Source organism: Muscardinus avellanarius (assembly GCF_963383645.1).
Source record: "Muscardinus avellanarius genome assembly, chromosome: 20".
Classification (NCBI taxonomy): domain Eukaryota; kingdom Metazoa; phylum Chordata; class Mammalia; order Rodentia; family Gliridae; genus Muscardinus; species Muscardinus avellanarius.
The window spans coordinates 32,127,415-32,146,830 of NC_137806.1; the positions used below are offsets into that span (position 1 = coordinate 32,127,415).

The 19,416-nt window shown below is 40.8% G+C and overlaps 1 protein-coding gene across 1 annotated transcript in view; it reads right to left on the reverse strand.

Moving 5' to 3' along the window:
• RYR2 (ryanodine receptor 2) overlaps positions 1 to 19,416 on the reverse strand; it is a gene marked incomplete at both ends in the record, with an annotated part of 554,680 nt that overhangs the window by 329,655 nt on the left and 205,609 nt on the right. Inside the window, one exon of the mRNA XM_080717126.1 lies at positions 12,989 to 13,093. Within this exon, the coding sequence (XP_080573252.1) occupies positions 12,989 to 13,093 (105 nt within the window). The remainder of the gene's footprint in view (positions 1 to 12,988; positions 13,094 to 19,416) is intronic.

Sequence of the window (19,416 nt, forward strand, 5' to 3'; positions counted from 1 at the left end):
AGTCAGCCAAGTGATTCTAACCCAACTTTTTAGCTTTCCTCTGGATTTTTATTAACCTAACAAATCTCTGATCTTTAGACCTGTCAAACAACGAAGCAAACTTAGCACAGTTAATTCAAGCCATCTGGCCCACTAGCCCCCATATGATTTAAGAATTTATAATTTTTATTAAGAAATTAATGTACCTGATGTACATTCAAAGTCAATCACTTTTTTTTTTTAATTTAAACTAGGAAGCCGGCCATGGTGGCGCACGCTTGTAATCCCCACGCTTGGGAGGTGGAGACAGGAAGATCTCGCTGGCTTAAGAGACCCTGTTTCCAAATTTTAAAAAATATATTAAAAAAACAGGTCAGGGAGTGTAACCCGGAGGTAGAAGGGTTTCCAGGAATCCCAGTACCACCACCAAAAAAAATAAATAAAATAAAATTTAAACTAGGTAACAAGGAACAAGATCACTTCCTAATTTTTTTTCCTTTTTTAGAATAAGAACAGTCCCACTAATATGATTTTAATGCATTTTGATTGTCAAAATCTCAGAAAAAATATGCACACCTTCAAAAGTATTTATAGTTCCTCTTTCTAAGCACAGAGTTTATTAAAATGTCTCTGGTATAGCAAAGCATGGTGGTACATGCCTGTAATCCCAGTGCTTGGGAGGCAGAGAGAGGAGGTAGTTTGAGGACAGCCTCAGGATCTTAGTGAGACATCAGCAATTAAGTGAGACCCTGTTTCAGAATAAAAGGGTGGGGGTGTATCTCAGAGGTAGAATGCTCCTGGGTTCAATCCCCAGTACCACAAAAAAATGTCTCTTGCAGACTTGCAAATTAACAAATCCTAATAGATGCGTACTAATACAGTAGCTCTTTCCCAGGCAGGATACTTGTCAGAATGACTAAATACAATGGAATACCACAAGCAATTTCTTTTGGGAAAATAGTAGAGGATGAATGATATGGGTGGGGGAGTAGTGAGATGGGGCTGAAGTTAATAGTAAAACATTTCTAAAATGCCATTTAGTGTCCTTGGGCACAATAACGGACATACTTGTGTGACTGAATACTTAGTTCAGTCTCACAAGAGTAAACTACCATGATTCAGCAAATAAACATGCTTCTCACTATTTGCCAAAAAAAGGTAAAAACTTAGATCTGTGCAAAAACTGCTTCATTCCTGTTGACAAAACTTAGAAGCAACCAAGACTTCCTTCAATTTGAGAATGGATAAATCAACTGCGGTATATCCATACAATGGAATACTATTCAGCCAGCTAGCAAGCTAAGAGACATGGAAGAAACTTCAATGCATATTGTTACTCCAAAGAGCCCAGTATAGAAAGGCTATATACTCTAAGATTCCAACCACAGGATATTCTTGAGAAGGCAAATCTATCAAGACAGTAAAAGGTCATTCATTTACAGTAGCTGTGGAGGATGGACTAACCAGAGAAGGGGCAGGGCATTTCCGAGACAGCGACCCCACTGAACATGGTACTGTAGAGATGGGTCCAAGTCATTAGTCACTTTTCAAAGCCCATAGGATGTACAGCGCAAAGAACAAAATCTAATGCCAATAATGTAAACTCAAGACTCTAGTTGGTAATAGTGCACCAATACTGACTCAACTGCACAACGTGTAGAAAATGAGTACAAGGATTTAATAAAAGAGGTGACTAGATTTGTGAGAACTTCGTACTTAACAGAAATTTGAAGTATCAAACTATCCTAAAAGTTAAGCAATATAAAAACATTTCTGGGCATCTAAAAATAATCTAATGAATGAATGTAAGACACTAAATCAATGGGCTGTTCAATCTCATTGGGACATGACAGTTTTACACATGAGATGATTTCTCTCGTTAGATAATGCAATCATGTTTAAAAGTTCTCAGGTCTGACTTGAGTTCTCAGAATTATGAACGCAATCTCTCAAACCCTGCAGTTAGTACTATGTATTAGATTATCTAGTACAAACATTCCCTGTCTCAGAAATTAGTGAAATAACAAGTGAACACTTGGACTGAAGTCCTGCCCACGTGGATTTAGACTAATGTAGGTGACAATCCAGTTGAGAGGCAGTCGAAAAATCATTAAAGCAAAGTATGTCAGGAAGGAGCCAGTGCCTTGGAGGATGCTAACAAGGTCAAGTGCCTCTCTGTTTAGGCTGAAGGTATAAGGGGCACTTTTTTGATGAAGGGTGGAGAAAAAAGGATGTATTCCCTCCAATTAGACCAGAATATTTGATTCAAGAAAATAAAGTTAGAGCTTCAGAGGAGGACAGGAGTGGGGAGGAAGGCTAGGGAAAGCCCACCAGGTGCTGTGTGCATGTGTGTCATTATCCCCATGGCACACGTTATGATGTGAGTCTATCATGCACCAATATAAGTACATATAAAATTAATGATGGTTGGCTCCATAGATTCCTAATATCTACATTACTGGTAATTCCAGAATACTTTATCGCAGCAGTTTAACATCTGATTCCTATTTGCTAGCTAACACTTACACATGAAATATGTTATAAACACACTCACACACACAACCCACGTCAATTACTCAAACACAGTAATTTGTACAGTCAGGATTCTTAATCTAAAACAGTGCCTAACTGGGCCTCTGTGATTGAATTACATGCGGATTCAATTGAACCCCTTATTGAGTTGGGCTCTGGAGTCTCTACAAACTTTGTGCTCCAAATATACAGGATGATGTAGGATTCATAGCTGTCAAGTAGAAAGCTGTCTCATAAGACAGCAAAACAGGAAGCCATCTACAACTAGAAGGTGAGTGTCCCACTGCAGATCTCCATATTCACATGGGACAAGTGCGCAGTTACTGCTCCGTGGGTATTTTCAGCTAGAAGCCCCTTGGGAGACTAATCACATCCATCACCGTTGAATCACCGTGCCCGTTTTGCAGACTGAAGATACCTGCTTATGTGCCGAGGCTTTGGACAAGAGCTTTGCTAAATATATCAATTCCCAAACTTGTCAATTTACTAACATCTCAGCCTCATCTCCCAAGGCAGTATTTATGCTTTAGCAGGGAACTTCTTGAGCAGCAACAGAATCTGGCCTCCTGGGATGATTTAAGTTCTAGTAGGCATTTAGGAATCGCAGCTTCGGATATGAAGAGCTCGTGATGGCTTACGGTCTACGGTATACACACACTAACTCATTAAGCGTTTCAAAGGTCACAATGTACTGAAGCTGGGGTAGTGCTGGATTAATAAGAGGGCTCGCCTTTGCATACCAAAAGACCAGTAAAAATAGTGATGGACCATTTTCGTATTTGGAAATTGGACCTGCAGGCATCCTACCTGTGAGCTATGCCTTCAGTCCTTTATTTTGAAACAAGGCCTCCCGCTAAGTGGCCAAGGCAGATCACGAACCTGCAGTTTCCCTGTCTCAGCTTCCCAAGCAGTAGGTGACAGGCATGTGCCCCACACCCAGCTGGCCATTTGTATTAAGGAGTAATGCTGCTAAGTATTTGGCTACAGCTTTTGCAGAGGCAGATAGCAACACTATACTTAAGTATTTAAATGTGCGGTCACAGTTTTGCATCCTAATTCTCTATTTTGGAGATTTAACTCTGTAAGGTATTTGAAAATGGATCAACATAATCACTGCAGAAAATCTCATTACAAAGTAGATGTGTAGCATGACCAAGTCTAGGATCTAAGGTACTACCTGAGGATTATAGCTAATAAAAACTATAAAGCCGGACATGTAACACACGCTTGTAATCATCCCAGGACTTGGGAGGCTGAGACAGGAGGACTCCAAGGTCCTAGCCAGCCTCAGGTACTTAGTGAGGCTGTCCGCAACTTAGCGAGACCCTGTTTCAAAATAAAGAATAAAAGAGCTTGGGATGTAGCTTGGAGGTAGAATGCATCTGGGGTTCAATCCCCAGTTCCAGGGGAAAAAAAAAATACTGTACTGTACCGGGATTCCTGTTGAAAGCGGAACAGGAGATCTTTACCCCTCTTGCAACAAAAAACCAAAAAATGGATGACTATGTGAAATGAAGAATATATTAATTTGCTTTACTATAATTTACTGTGTATATAATCTTAACATACTTTTTATTGAAGAGTAGCCCTGCTCAGCTTTTGGCTATGGCCTCTTCAAAGGAAATTATCAATACTATAGTTTATTGTACATATATGCATTTATATGTTATACTTCAGAGTATATATGTATACATATATTTGCATATATACATACATATATATACATTGTGTAATCAAACTGTAAACCTTAAATGCACACCATTTAAATTTATTATTTGGTATTTATTTGCTTTTGAACCCAGGACAGTCTCTCTCCAAGCTATACTCAAGCTTTTTTTTTTTTTTGATGGTCTGAGAATGAAATCCAGGGGCACTCGACCTCCGAGCTACACCCTCTGCCCCTAATTATTATTTATTTTGAAACAAAGTCTAAGTTGCGGAGAGCCTCACTAAGTAGCTGAGGCTGTCTGCAAACTGTCATCCTCCAGTCTCAGCCTCCCAAATTCTGGGATTACAAGCGTGCATCATCACGCCAAGCCTTTTTTAAAATTTTTATTTTAAAACAGGATTTTACTAAGTGGCTCAGGTTCTTGCTAAGTTGTCAAGTCTGGTCTTGAATGTGTGATCTGTCTCAGCTTCTCAAATATTGAGATTACCGAAGTGGGCTACTATGTCCAACACAATTTTTCTTTAAAGTAAACTATTTTCCACCGAGACATAAGCCTAGCCCACTGAGACATTTACTTTCACTAACATACAGAACACACTATCATATGAACCCCCACATTCACCAGCCCTCTTCCCTTTCCTCCTCACTCCTCTTCCACTTTAAGAAAAATAAAACAGGTGTGGTGGCACACACTTGTTATCCCAGCATTTGGGGAGGCTGAGACAGGAGGATCTTGGGGTTTTTGACCAGCCTCAGCTACTTAGCGAGGCCTTCCACAGTTTAGTGAGATCCTGCTTCAAAATGAAGAATAAAAAGTAGGACTGAGAATGTAGTGTGAAGGTAGAATGCCCCTGGGTTTCATCCTCAGTATCGGGGTGGGGGGAAGCAAATGAAAAAATTTAAAACAGGGCAGACCCAACATTAACTTTTTAATTTTTATCATTGTCCTTTCTGTCCAAGAACTTAAATGTCTCCTACATTTAGTGCCACATGAAAAGTACCAAAATACCACAAAATAATGTAAAAGAAATACTAAAATCTGCTTTTGGAACTGTGAATACATACTGAGAACTCAGAACATTTTCAAAAATTAGTCTTCCAAATGCAAAATATATATCAATGTATGAACTAGTATGTGGCTAATAGAATGAAATATTCATTGGTTTGTAAGGAATTTGGGTTCCTGTCACACCACAGACCGTAGTTTTAGTAATATAATCAACCACTAGACTGTTCTGATTTTCACTTCTTCTTGCCAACATCATCTCACTGATGCTACGTACTTCCCGGAGATGGTAGGGCAGACAGTAACATCCCAAAGAGGCCCCTGTCCTACTATCTGGAGCCTGTGAGCATGGTACGTAAACCTCACTGGTGGATTTCAAGATGGCAGACCGGCTGGCCAGCTAGTCAAGGAATAGATCCTTCCCAGGGCCCTTAGATTACAAAGGTAGCCCTGCTGACACCAGCTTTCTATATCATTAATATAAGTATTGTTGACAGGCAAGATCCAGAACTGCAAGGTAACAAATAGACATTATTTCAAGCTGCACGCTGGGTGTAATTCATTGCAACAGCCATCAGAAACCTGGCTTATTGGGCGTCTGCTGGCGGTGATGGTATTTTTTATTTTGTTTTTCGGTACTGGGGATGGAGCCCAGGGGAATTCTATTTTCAAGCTACACCACCAGCCCTATTTTGTATTCTTTATTTTGAAATAGGGTCCCACTGAGTTGCAAAGGGCCTCACTAAATAGCTGAGGCTGTCTGTGAACCATGATCTTCCTGTCTCAGCCTCCCAAATGCTGGGATTGTAAGCATGCGCCACCACACCCGGCTGGTTCTGTTTTTATATTTGGTCCTGAGTTTATGCTTGTTTTCTCCAAAAGGGTGGGATCTGGTTGGAGCATCCTCATGCATACGCAAGGCAGACATCATAGAAAAGCACACATAGTACTTCCTGAGTGTTGGGACTGTTCCACACACTTCAATTCCCACAATTCTGAGGGAAATGCTCCTCCTCTCACTTTATAAAGCCGAGGGGCAGAGATGGTAGCTGTCTTACATCACCAGGAACTGAGCTCAGGCCATATGCTACGGAATCTACGTCTTTAGTGACTAAGAAATACCATCCATCTTTCTGGACTTCAGCTTCACTTCTTGCATCACTACAAATGATCTTACATGCAATTATTGCCTAAAATCGGTGCCTCTGTGTTTGACATATGATCTTATAGAAACCTCACGTTAGGTGCTTCTATGTTTAAAAAATATATCTTGTTTATGAATTGACAAGTAAATTGAGCCAGTGGCCTTTGGGTGCATTTTAGATGCCTGCAGAGGACGTGTCTTCAAGGGACAAGGACTTTATTGGAAGAGTAACATGAGAATATCCCATGTTCTGCACTTCCATTTTCTATAAAAACTAAAAAAACATCTGTTTGAGGGGTTGATGCTCATCTCAACCAATAATTAAGTCACTGTGGTATGTTGTAGCTTGAATTAGAAGATACTCCATTATTTAGAAATAAACCTTCTTAGTTTTATATTAAATAAGCCATTTTAGTAAACAAACACATTGTGTATGTCTGTGTGTGTGGTACTAGGACTGAACCCAGAGGCATTTTACCTCCAAATCACACTCCCAACCCTATTTTATTTGCAAGCTATCACTCAGTTGTAGAGGGTCAAATTTGTTGATGCTGCTCACAAACCAGTGATCCTCCTGTCTCAGCCTCCCAAGTATGGGGATTACCAGTGTAAGCCACCATGCCTGGCCATAAACATCACCAGGTTTCTGGCAAATTTTTTTTTCTCAGTTTCTAAGAAATAGTCTAATGAGATCTAATTGTTCCTTGGAACAAATCTGATGTGTTTTTCTTAATAGCTTTAATATTATTTCCATTTTATTTCAGAAATGATTCTAAAGAAATTAAAAAAAATTCAAAGTAATAATTGCTATCTTAATTCCTTTTTCATGCTAAGACTTTAATTGTCTTTCTAAATATCTATGGTCAAACAAGTCACCTAAGTTTTTTTTTTTCAGAGCCCTTATACGACATAATTTCTTATTAGTATTAAAGCTGACATTAGACTTGAATTTACAAAATATAATTCATTACATATTTACATTTCAACTATTACCAATTTAAAAGATTTATAATTGATATTATAGTCAGTTATCAGTACCAATAAAAATATGTATATCCTAAATTAATGGGTGACAAAAACCACAATCACTAATGTATAGATCTCAAACTATTATTTCATCAAAAAGTAAGATGTAAGAGAGAAAGGCAAGCATTGGTTAGGGTTTTTTATCTCCTGGGTCAAGCTCCAATACCTAACAAAGAACACCCAAGTGGCCAGAAGCCAAAGTCAAAAGAGACAAGGTCCGCAATTCTCCCAGAAAGAAGTGAACCAAAAGATAGGAAGTATAGTGTTATATATTTGCAACATCCTCTTCTAAATTGAAGATACAAGCCAGGTATGGTACTCATGGCTTTATTTATTGATTTATTTATTTATTGAGGGTCTGGGGATGGAACCCACGGGAGGCATCTGACCTCCAAGCTACATCCCCTGCCCTATTTTTTATTCTTCATTTTCAAACAGGGTCTCACTAAGTAGCAGAGAGCCTAAGTATCTGAGGCTGTATCACGAACCGAGATCCTCCAGTCTCAGCCTCCCCAATGCTGGGATTACAAGTGCGAGCCACCACGCCCGGCTTACTCATGGCTTTAGACCACAGGAATTCCTTTTCAATAAAGGATCCTCTGTACAGCTGTTATTTGAAAAAGAATTTAACAAGTTTCAACCACTGCAAAATCCAAGTTCCTTCCACTAGACCATGTCAACTCTTACAATTTTCTCATGTGAAGTGGTATGTGTAAATTGAACTCAGTATGAAAAATCAAAATTGTATGAAGCCAAGGGTTGGTCAAGTATTTGTGAATTATCTAAGAAAAAAACAAATGAGAAAAGCAAAAAGCTCTTCAAAATTATTCAACTTTTTTATTAATTAGGAAAACAAAAATAAGCAAAAGCTGTCATCAACTGGATTATTTTCTAATAGGCGTGTCATATTCATGTGGTAAAATCATTCAGTCAGCACCAGTTGAGATACTGGTGCGGGAGGAGAACAGGGGATTCACCCCTGCCCCAGGGAAGGAAGGAACCTACCAGGCTGGAAAAAAGGCAGTCCCAAAATCCTAACTACCCAACCAAGGGGGCATATGAGAAAAAGAACAGGTGAAGAAGTATCAGTCGCCACTTTTGGACACATGCCTGTATCACGACTCCATCTGTTCTACATAGGCCAGCATGCAATGCTTAGACTATGACCAAGGCCGGCCTTCCCACAGCCACAGAGCTAGAATGTTACAGAGCGGGTGATCTCAAACAGTTCTTTGAGATGGCAGAGCCCCTTTTAACCCCGAGGACCCCAGGTATCAGTATGAAAATAGATTCCAAAGAGGAGACACACAAGTGTGGGCAAAAGCAGGTAAGTTACCCAGAACCATACAAACCCAGGGAAGACGACCATCAGAGCAAGGGTGGACATACGCTCGAGTCCAGGACACTCGGCCAAAGATGAGACGCATACAGACACAGTCTCATTCCCTGCGTGTCTCCAGCCTCAACATCTTGGAGGTTCTATGAGCAGCTACTAAGATAAACAAACCTTGACCTAGTTACTGGTGACAGTTTTCAGGAGAAAAGCCTAGTAACAATCAGCAAAATGTATCATAGCTTGAGAGTTCTGTCTTGTCTCACTTTTTGTTTTGTTTTTGGTGGTACTGGGGATGGAACCCAGAGGGCTTCTACCTCCACGCTACACTCCCAGACCTATTTTTTATATTTGGAAACAGGGTCTCTTAAGACAGCTGAGGCTGGCTTCAAACCTGTGCAATCCTCCTCTCTCTCTCTGCCTCTCAGGAATTACAAGCGTGCACCACCACGCCCGGCCTTGTTACACGTTTTTACAAGGTTTTCTTCTGATACAATTTTTTTCAAATGCTTTTGGTTCCACAAAACTTAAAATTATTTTCCTAATGGTCACAGTAAGAAACTTCAGGGAATCAAGTATCTCAAATTAGAAGTGTTTTTCCCATTCCATCTTATACAAATCTCATTATCGATGATTTTGTCACAAGTAGCGTTAAGAATTTCCTGCTAGATTTCCTTTACATTTATGAAAGCCATGCATTTATTGGCAGATGTAAGAATGAGACCAAAATGGTCCTTAACCACAAAAAGCAAAGGTGTATTTCTAAAAAAAAAAAAAAAAAAAAAAAAAAAAAAAAAAACTTCTCATTGTTACCAAGTATGTTTTTATGGCTACGTATTTATCATAGCACTTGGAACATTAAGTAAAATTAGTATTATTCAATTCACTGAATTACATAAGAAATTCAAGATTAAAAACAAAAGCCGGGCGTGGTGGCGCATACTTGTAATCCAAGCTTGGGAGGCAGAGACAGTAGGATCGCGCAGGTTCGAAGCCAGCTGCACTGGCTTAAGAGACTCTGTTTCCAAAAAAATATATAAAATATATAGTGTAGCCTGGAGGTAGAAGGGCTTCCAGAAACCCTAGTACCACTGGCAAAAAAAAAAAAAAAATAGATAATAAATGTTTTTTTCTGTCACTGGGGATTGAACTCAGAGGAGCTCCACCATTAAGCTGTAATCCTGGCCCTTTTTGAGACAGGGTCTCCCTAGGAGAAATGGAACTTCTTATCCTCCTGCCTCAGCTTTCCAAGTCACTAGGACTATAGGTATGTGCCACTAAGACCATCTAAGAACAGGCTTTGGAAATAAATTTGATTACAAAAGAGTGAGGAATCAGGTATTATACAATGCTCTCTGTAGTAAAAAAAAAAAAAAAATCATGAATATTTGCTCTGCATTACTGACACTTCAGCCTAGAAAAGGGCATCTTCATTCTAGCAAATATACTACCTGTAATTCAGTCACTGGGAGATGACAGTTTGGCTAAAGAATTTACCGTTACCATAATGGGCTTAACGAGACATCAGGAGATAGAAGATATGGGTATTAATGAAGTCCAAAAGATTTGATTCCTACAAGCACCAGCAACATCCACTGATCATATATAGCCAGAAGACTGTTACTATAAGTTGAACTCAGAAGCCTCCTACTTCAGACCAACTTTTATTTTTATTTTGTTTTGAAACAATCTAAAGTTGAGGCTGGCTTCACACCTGCAATCCTTTTGTCTCAGCCTCCCAAGTAGTGGGATTACAAACACGTACCACCATGACTAGCTCTAAAGTATTTAGCTGGTACACATTCTTATTAAAATGGCCATTAAATGAAGAAAACAGCTATCCCTCTTCGTAAACAGTTACTGCCCAAGTCCCAAGTGTGTTCTCTAAACTGGATCACACAAGGAATCCTCTAGGATTCCCCTCAAATTATGCAAACTACCCCAACACCAAGTACTGTGATGAGGGGCACTCCGATTAGCTGTATTACCTGTGCCCAAGACATTGTAAAATACTCGAGTATCACTCTTAAGTATAATCAAAACTGTTTGGCAATCTAAGAGACAACCTTTCTTTCCCCTAAAACAAAGTATCCCCTTGCGCTAGTTGGCTGTACTCTTCCTAGCAGACACTAGAAGATAAAAGTATGACTCAGCTCTGTTGAAATATAGCTCTCATTTCTTTCTTGTAAAATAGAGTTTTCTCAAATGATGCATCCTAATTAATGCATTATGTTAGTTATGCTAAAATGGTATTCCACTCACACAAAATAGCACCTTATCTTTGACAGGAAGTTTCCAGAAAGAACAATTCAAAATCAAATCAAGCTAAAGAAAAAAAACATATGAAAAAATCCAGAAGTTCTAAGAAAAATCTTTGAAAAGTAGATCCTGAAATAACATTTCAAATCACTTCCTATTAAGCACGGAATATTTAAAGCTTTCCTTGTCCAACCCTGTGATTCGGAGGAGATAAAAGATCTTTTAAAGCTGTCAAATTTATAAAAAGCTGCTTAGCAATATAAAAATTAAATTTAGGGAAATTTGGGTAAGTTGGTATCTACAAAGATAGATGAAATAGCAATACTAATTTTTTCTAAATGCTAATGCAAGAAAAATTTGATTTTTTTGTAAAGACAGATTTGCCTTTCAAAATTGGTATGTCTCAGTGGTATTTAAAAATGAGGAGAGGTTATTCCAGGTAGAAATTAAACTAGTTAAATTCAGACATTTTTACACTTTAATTCAAGCCTACCCTAAAATGTTTGCATAAAAGCATAAAAAATTAAACTTTTTTTATTGTAATATGGTGATTTCAAGCTTTGTTTAATCAAAATGAATCTGAATTATTAAAACACACAATATGCTTGGAAAATAAGTAATGCTTTGTAAATTAAGTTTTAGTCTACTATAAAGTTAGAATAAAGTTTTCCTTCATATTTCGGTAATATGTCAACATTTAAGGTTTGCCGGGAGCGGTGGTGCACACTTGTAATCCCAGTACTTGGGAGGCTGAGACAGGAGGATCTGGGTTCTCTGACAGCCTCAGTTACTTAGTGGGCCCTTTGCAACTCAGTGCAACCCTGTTTCAAAATAAAGGAAAAATAGGGCTGAGAGCATAGCTTGGAGGTAGAATGACCTTGGGTTCCATCCCCAGTACCACACACACACAAAATTTAAGGTTCAATTGCCATTAATCACAACACGTCTAAAACTGTGAAGTAAAAAATCTCAAAATTACAGGGCTTAAGAGTCACATCATAATTAATCACTGGTTTCTAGGCAACCGTATATTACCTTTTCTAATCTACTTAACCCAAGCTAGAACAATGGCGGGACAGTAAGAGCAAGACACAGGTTATTAAGGACCAAAGGAAACTTTCGGTTATATTCTTGGAGTAAACTACAACATTGCAATAATCACAGTGCTCCTCCCTAAAATTAAAAGCAAACAAAAATTTGACGATTTATTCTCTTGTCTCTTTTTAAGCTCTCATGAGCTGATTAAGAATAAATAATAGAAGCCGGCGTGGTGGCGCACACTTGTAATCCCCGCGCTAGGGAGGCTGAGACAGGAGGATCGCACGGGTGCGAAGCCAGCCTCAGCTACTGAGTGAGGCTCTCAGAAACTTAGTGAGACCCTGATTTCAAATAAAATAGAAAATAGGTCTGGGAGTATGGCCTGGAGGGGGAAAAGCCCCCGGGTTCCACCCCCAGTTCCACCAAAAAAAAAAAAAAAAAAAAAGAATAGCTCAAATCAGCAATAGCACATTTCATGGAAAACAAGCTAGTTCTCAAAGAAAACCTGCATTCAGAGACAGGATTTTAAGAAAATTATTATCTGTTTGCAAAATTACAATCGACTAAAGCCGTAGCACATCATTTCAGTTTCCTAAAATATCTAACAGTGCCATGAAATTCTTCTTGCCATGAAGCAGGGTACAACGCAGTCACATGGTTCAAAGCTTTGGCGAATGAAATAAAGGTCGATGACAAACAGCCAGGCACACAGCAAGTCGTCAAGACGGTAACAATATAACACAAGACGACACGCGGACCCCCACGAAAGGCTCGGCTTTAACCAGACACAAGCAGGGCGGGCAGAGACACGGAACACATCTGCCTGGGACTCAGTCTAAGCACCCACAGGTCTGCTGAAGAAAACAAAGTCAAACCTAAGACGATCGCAAGCACAAGTCACTGGCTCGTGTCACCAACAGGAGACGTCCAGGACCTGCGAAGGCAACTGTCAGCCAACAGATAGTTCTTAAACTATTCCAAGTCGACAGAAAGTGTACTTACCCCTTCCAACTTCTCCATGGTGTTAGCCAGCATCTCCTGCAGGGCCCGCACCGACAAGGACTGCTCCAGTACGAAAGTGCAGATGGACAGGTCTGGGGGGACATTCTGCAGGGAGAAAGGGATAGCTGTAAGTCATCAGCACCGAGCATCCGGGCCCGGCTCCCCCATGTACCCCAATGGCTTCCATGGTAAGAGTGACCCCGCTTGTTAACCTCCGCAGACAGCTGCCCGTCATTCAGGGACACCGTCATTACTGCTCATGCTTGATTGTGGAGGGGACTGAACCCAGGGTTATTCTGCCTCCAAACATACTCCCGGCCCCATTTTATTCTTTATTTTGAAATAGGGTCTAAGTTACAGAGGGCCTAAGTTGTTGAGGCTAGCCGTGAACCTGCGACCCTCCCGACTCGGCCTTCTATGTGTTGGGATGACAGGTGTGTGCCACCAGGATCACTCAGCTCACTCAGCTCATTTCTGAATTCATGGACGACAGCTGTCACAGATGGAGTGCTAACTCTGACAGGCATCGTACTGGACCGCTAACTCCTGGGGTCACCTAGATTAAGTCTTCACTACCACCATGTGGACGAGAGAACAGAAAGGTTAGATTACTTTCCCCATATCACAGAGTTACCAAGTATTAGAGCCAGGATTAAAATCCAGATGCTCCAACTCTCACGTATTCACTTGTAACCTACCAAACACCCTGCTGATTAAAAAGTTTTAAGGACAGAGAAATGACTTCTCAATATAGTTAAGCAAATATAAAATTAAATTGGTACAAAACAAGAAGTTTCTTATTTTGCTCAGGTTTCTTCTTATGCCAAAGTTATTTTCCTTTCATTGAGCCTCGTATTTTTGCCTCTAATGTGGGGCATCCTCACTCGGCTCATGTACTTTGCCTAATTGTACCACTTTATCATCCATTCTTTTCCCCTTATCCTTTCCTTAGATTTCAACTCCAATCAATACTGCATAAATTCTGAGAATCTCAAAAGGTAACTCAGATAGGAGACGGAATCTAAGAACTGATTGGTGAGTTAGAGGAACAGACTACCTCATGATTGCTTTTCATGAGAAGATTCTACCTTCATGAGAAGGTCTACCTAGGTACGGGCAGATGCTCAAAAGATTCTTCAGAACAAAAGAGCATTATCAATGTATTAAATGCACAAGACGGCCTTTTACACTAAAAATACGTTAGAAGCGTAAGTTCAGGAAGACCACACAATGCTTCAAAATTACAACGTGTCATGTTCTAAGAATTTGCTAAATTGAACCACTCTTTGGAATGGTATTTTTCCTGTTAGTAAAGAATGCTGCTCTATGGTTTTAAGACTAAATACCAGAGTTATTTACGAGTAGATGAGGTTTATGTTGAGACCACAAGGTTATTTACACCACACCAACTATTCAGGCATTGCTTTGGTATTTGTGGGTATAGTACAGGGGACTGAAAACAGATACCTTCTAGCCTCCAGCTACAATCCCAGCCATCTTTATTTTTAAACAGGGTCTCGCTAAGTTGCTGAGGCGGGCCTCAAAGCTGTGATCGTCTGTCTCTGCCTCCCAGGTACTGGCATTTCAGGCATGCACCATCTTGTCTGTTGTGTTGCTTTATTCAATAAACATCTCCATTCTCCCATCAGGGACTTCTGTGCCCCATTCTGATGAGATCCCATTCCCCTGGACCATCTCAGCCTGAAGTCCCGGGATCCTCTCAGGTCTGGCCACAACTACTGCCATACACTACAGCCGGGAAAACATAAAAGACAGGCAGCCAGGAAAGGGTCTTCTCTTCTAGGAAATTTAGGAGAAAATGCCTCCAAATTGAATTTTCTAAATTGTTAACTACAGCCGGGCGTGGTGGCGCATGCTTGTAATCCCCGCGCTTGGGAGGCTGAGACAGGAGGATCGCACAGGTTCAAAGCCAGCCTCAGCTACTTAGTGAGGCTCTCAGCAACTTAGTGAGACCCTGTTTCCAAATAAAATAAATTGTTAACTACACAGGCTTGGTGCCTCCTCTTCAGACCAAGACCAATTCTTCTGAAAAAAATGGCTGCTAATGCAAGTGCTGGATTCATGTGTGTCCACGTCGGGTAGACCAACAAATCCATACTGCTGACAGTGTGCTGTGCTTATAGCAAGGGCACTGGTGAGCTGACTTAAAAGACAAGGGACGGCATGTGTGGCCTTAGCCCATTGCTGTGGTTTAAACCCTCCTATTATCACCAACTTAAACATAGAATTTGCAAATTAAGCTATCTGTGGTGGGACCTATCCACAGACCCAGTACTCGCAAGGCTGAGACAGGAGGATTTCAGGTTGGAGGGCAGCCTTACCAATTTAGCAAGGCCCTCAGCAACTTAGCGAGACCCAGCTACAAATTAAAAATTAAGACCAGGCTGGGATTGGAGCTTAGAGGTAGAAATGGATTCATCCTACCAAACCAACTTCGTTTTCCCACAGTGGCAGGCCTGCCACAGATGTTTTTTGTTTTGTTTTAGTAAGTGGACTTAGCAGGAGGAAGCCAGCCAACAACTGACAGGCAGCACTGTTTAGAGACTCAACCCTTTGCTGAGACTCGTCTTCCTCTTTCTTTGCACCTCCCTTTCCCCCACCAAAGTAATAGAAAATCCAATACAGTAAAAAATTCCCATTTTACTCCTTCCAAGAAAACTTGAACCCATACAAGTCAGAGCTTTACACTACCGGCTGTATTCACAGAAAAGGCCCTACTTACTCTAGTTAACAGAACCATTATCGTAACTTGGTACCACTGTAAGTGACTAAGTATTCCTTAGTTCACAGGTTGATTTCAACATAACCCTGATGTTCTTCCAGGTATGCCTTCTCTAGTACTGCTTGCTGGGACTGCATTCCAACTCCTAAAAATCAGGCTGAAAATAAAGGGGCTCATTCATTAACCAAAGACTAACGAAAGGGCACCAAATTATGACTGCCAACATGGGCTGAACAGAGAAAGCCTAACATTCTATGGATATCTGGGTAGAAGCTCCAACTTACAAGCCTTTGTAAGGTGTCACCTTTTCTTCAGCTTTAATTCTTCTTAACTTGTCCTAATTACTAAGAACAATTGGGGGAGGGAGGTACTGGGGATTGCGTTCAGGAGAATTCAACCTCTGAGCTACCTGCCAAGCCCGATTTTGAAACACAGTCTAACTTGCTGAGGTCTTCACTAAATTGCAGAGATGACTGTGATCCTCTTGCCTTGGCCTCCCAAGTACTGAGAGGCTGGAACCTGCAATCCTTCTTTCTCAGCCTCAGTACTGGGATTGCAGACATGCGCCTCCATGCCAGGCTGAGAAATTTTTAGATCTTCAGTTTGAAAGAACTTTACACCTTGGCCTGAGTGTGAGCATTTTTCCAAAAATTCTTACAGAGCATTCTTTACACTCAAGGCATTTTTAAAAACCCAAATCCCATCAGTACGTGAAACCAATCACTGTAGCGGAACAAGTATACTTCTCTGCCCTTACACAGCACGTATGAGTTAGATTCAAACCAAAGAAAGTAATTTCATCTGCCTAACTTTCCAGTCTTTCCAGAACACTTCCCAGAGCAAGTAGACAAGAGGTTAACTTTGCATTTGTTATGGAGATAATATCAATTCCATCCAGACATGAATAATTTGAAGGAAATAAAAACTAAGTAGCATGGCTTTACACTGTGATTTTGTTTTCTTTGGTGTGTGTGTGTGGGGGGGGTACTGAGGACTGAATCCAGGAGCACTCTACCTCGGAGCTACACCCCAGTCCTTTTTACAGGGCCTCCCACTCGATTGCTTAGAGTCCCATTAAGTTCCTGAAGCTGTCTTCAGATCTGCCATCCTCCTATCTCAGCCTCCCAAGTACTGGGATTATACCATGCCTGGTTCTTTTTTAAATGTAAGATGGTAACCTATCAGTTTGGTAAATATAGCATCTTAGGAAGAAAAACATCTGTAGAAAAATCACACAACAGCTCCTGGCTTTGGGGTGTTAGGGAAGCCGTGTAAAATTAATTAGTTTCCAACCGAGGTATCTGTCAAACTACTTGGCGTCCACAGATGTAGCTGCCTGATTCATTTAAAAACCTACTGAAACATGTCATTACCTTAGCTGAACTGCAACCAGTAATGTAGGACCATATAAGCTACATTAATCCATCCCTTCTGTCATCACTGTGTAAAAAACTGCACACTGATAAACTACTCCATTTTACCATCCTGGGGCTACTGCTTTTTCTCTCAGCTGGAAATATCCATCTTCAGGTCTCCTCCTATGGAAGCCAGCTCATTTTTAAAATCACACATCAATATAACTGTACTTCCAAACATTTTCCTAGCTGGGCATAGTAGTACATACCTGTGATCCCAGTATTGGGAGGCTGAGACAGGAGAAATTAAGTTTGAGGCCAGTCTCAGCATCTTAGTGAAGGCTCTATAACTTAGACCCTGTTTCAAAATAAGAATTAAAATCAGAATGGGAGTGGGGCTCAGAAGTCAAATTTCCCTGGGGTAATCTCTAATCGGCCTGTGTCTGTGTGTCTATGTGTCTGTCTGTCTGTCTCTCTCTCTCTCACACACACACACACACACACACACACACACACACACACACACTCTCTCTCTCTCTCTCTCTCTCTCCCTTGCACAAGAGAAAGGATGAACTTGGGATTCGGGTCTGCTGGGTAACTAGTCAAGATCTCTTCCTGAAGTCAACATGGGCTTTTCTACCTGCAAAGTGGCCATCTAGTCTTCTAGTTTCAAGAGTCAATGGTGCACCGTTGTACTCCCAGCATTTGGGAGGCCTGTTTGCAGTTTGCAGCCAGCCTCAGCTATTTAGTGAGGCCCTTTGTAACTCAGTGAGACTGTTTCAAGATAAATAAATAGGGCTGGGGGGGGGGTGCAGCTCAGAGGTAGAATGCCCCTGGGTTCCATGACCAGTACCGCAAGTAAATAAGAAATCAGTGCATTATGAAGTAGAAAATGCCAGTCAATTATTTTACCGACCTGATTTAAGCAAACCTTAAGTGAAATTGAAAGCTCAAAATCTCAGAGACATAAATTAGTAGAAAAGTTACTCATCTATCAAGACAGAAAGTGCGCTCTCAAGTAGCAGATGAGGGGCAGGTGTGTTTGTGTTCAGCCTCCCGTCTGCTGAGCGGCCTTTGGCAAGGCACTGTAACTGCTGAGGGCGGGCCTCCCTGGAGCAAGAGCGATGTCCAACTCCTCCAGAAGATAAAGTTGTTGCCCTCGATTTGCCAACTGGAGACGTGAGCCAGGCAAAACGTTTATTAGCAAGTAGAGACATGAGCCAGGCAAAACTTCACCTATTAGAACAGGGAATCATATCCTTTCAAATGTTTCCATTGGCCAGGCAGAGTAGCACATGCCTGTAATCCCAGGACTTGGGAGGCTGAGACAGGAGGATTGTACGTTTGAGACCAGTCTCAGCACCTTAGTGAGGCCATCTTCAACTTAGTAAGACCCTATTTCCAAATTAAAAACAGAGGGCTAGGTGTATAGCCCAGGAACAGAAAGTCCCTATGTTCAATGCTCAGTACCCCTAAAATATGTTAAAACACTTATGTTCCTCAGTGACAAGAAAACTATGGTGTGGTATTCCATTAACCTATACAAGATTTATTTTTAGGTACTGGGGATTGAACCCAGGGATACTCTACCTGAGCTACACCTGCAGCCCTACTTTTTATTTTGAAACAGGGTCTAAGTTGCAGAGAGCCTCACTAAGTAGCTGAGGCTGGCTATGAACCTGAGATCCTCCTGTCTCAGCCCCCTAAGTGCTGGGATTACAAGCGTGCGCCACCATGCCCAGCCCATATGCAACATGCTTCAGAATGGAAACACCAGCCCGAATACAAGGGAAGTATTAGTTCACTGTTTTATTTCTTCAAAACTGCTTCTCAGAATACTCCAGTCATTCATCTATTAGAACAGTGTGTTCTAAGGAGTTGGGATCCAAGTTGAGAAATCTCTTTTTAAGAGTTATGAAATTTGGCTGGGCATGGTGGCCCATGCTTTGAATTCCAGTATTTGGGAGGCTGAGACAGGAGGATAGCAGGTTCTAGACCTGCCTCGGCAACTTAGCAAAACTCTCAGTGACCTTGTTAGAGACCCTATTTCTAAATAAAAATAGGGCTGGGGGTGTTGCTGAGAGGTAGAATGCCCATGAATTCAGTGATTCAATCCCCAGCCCCCCCCCCACACACACACACAGCGTTATGGAGTTATACCACTAGATTTGGAGACTAAATACATGAGTAAATAAAACAAAGGAACAAAATAAATATTTAAACTACTGCTGTTCAAGAAGTCATCCATTACTTTTAAGCAGTTTACCCTCTGCTCAATAGACATTTTTAAAAATTAGTACATATGTAGGAAGCATCTGGCATCGTCCTAG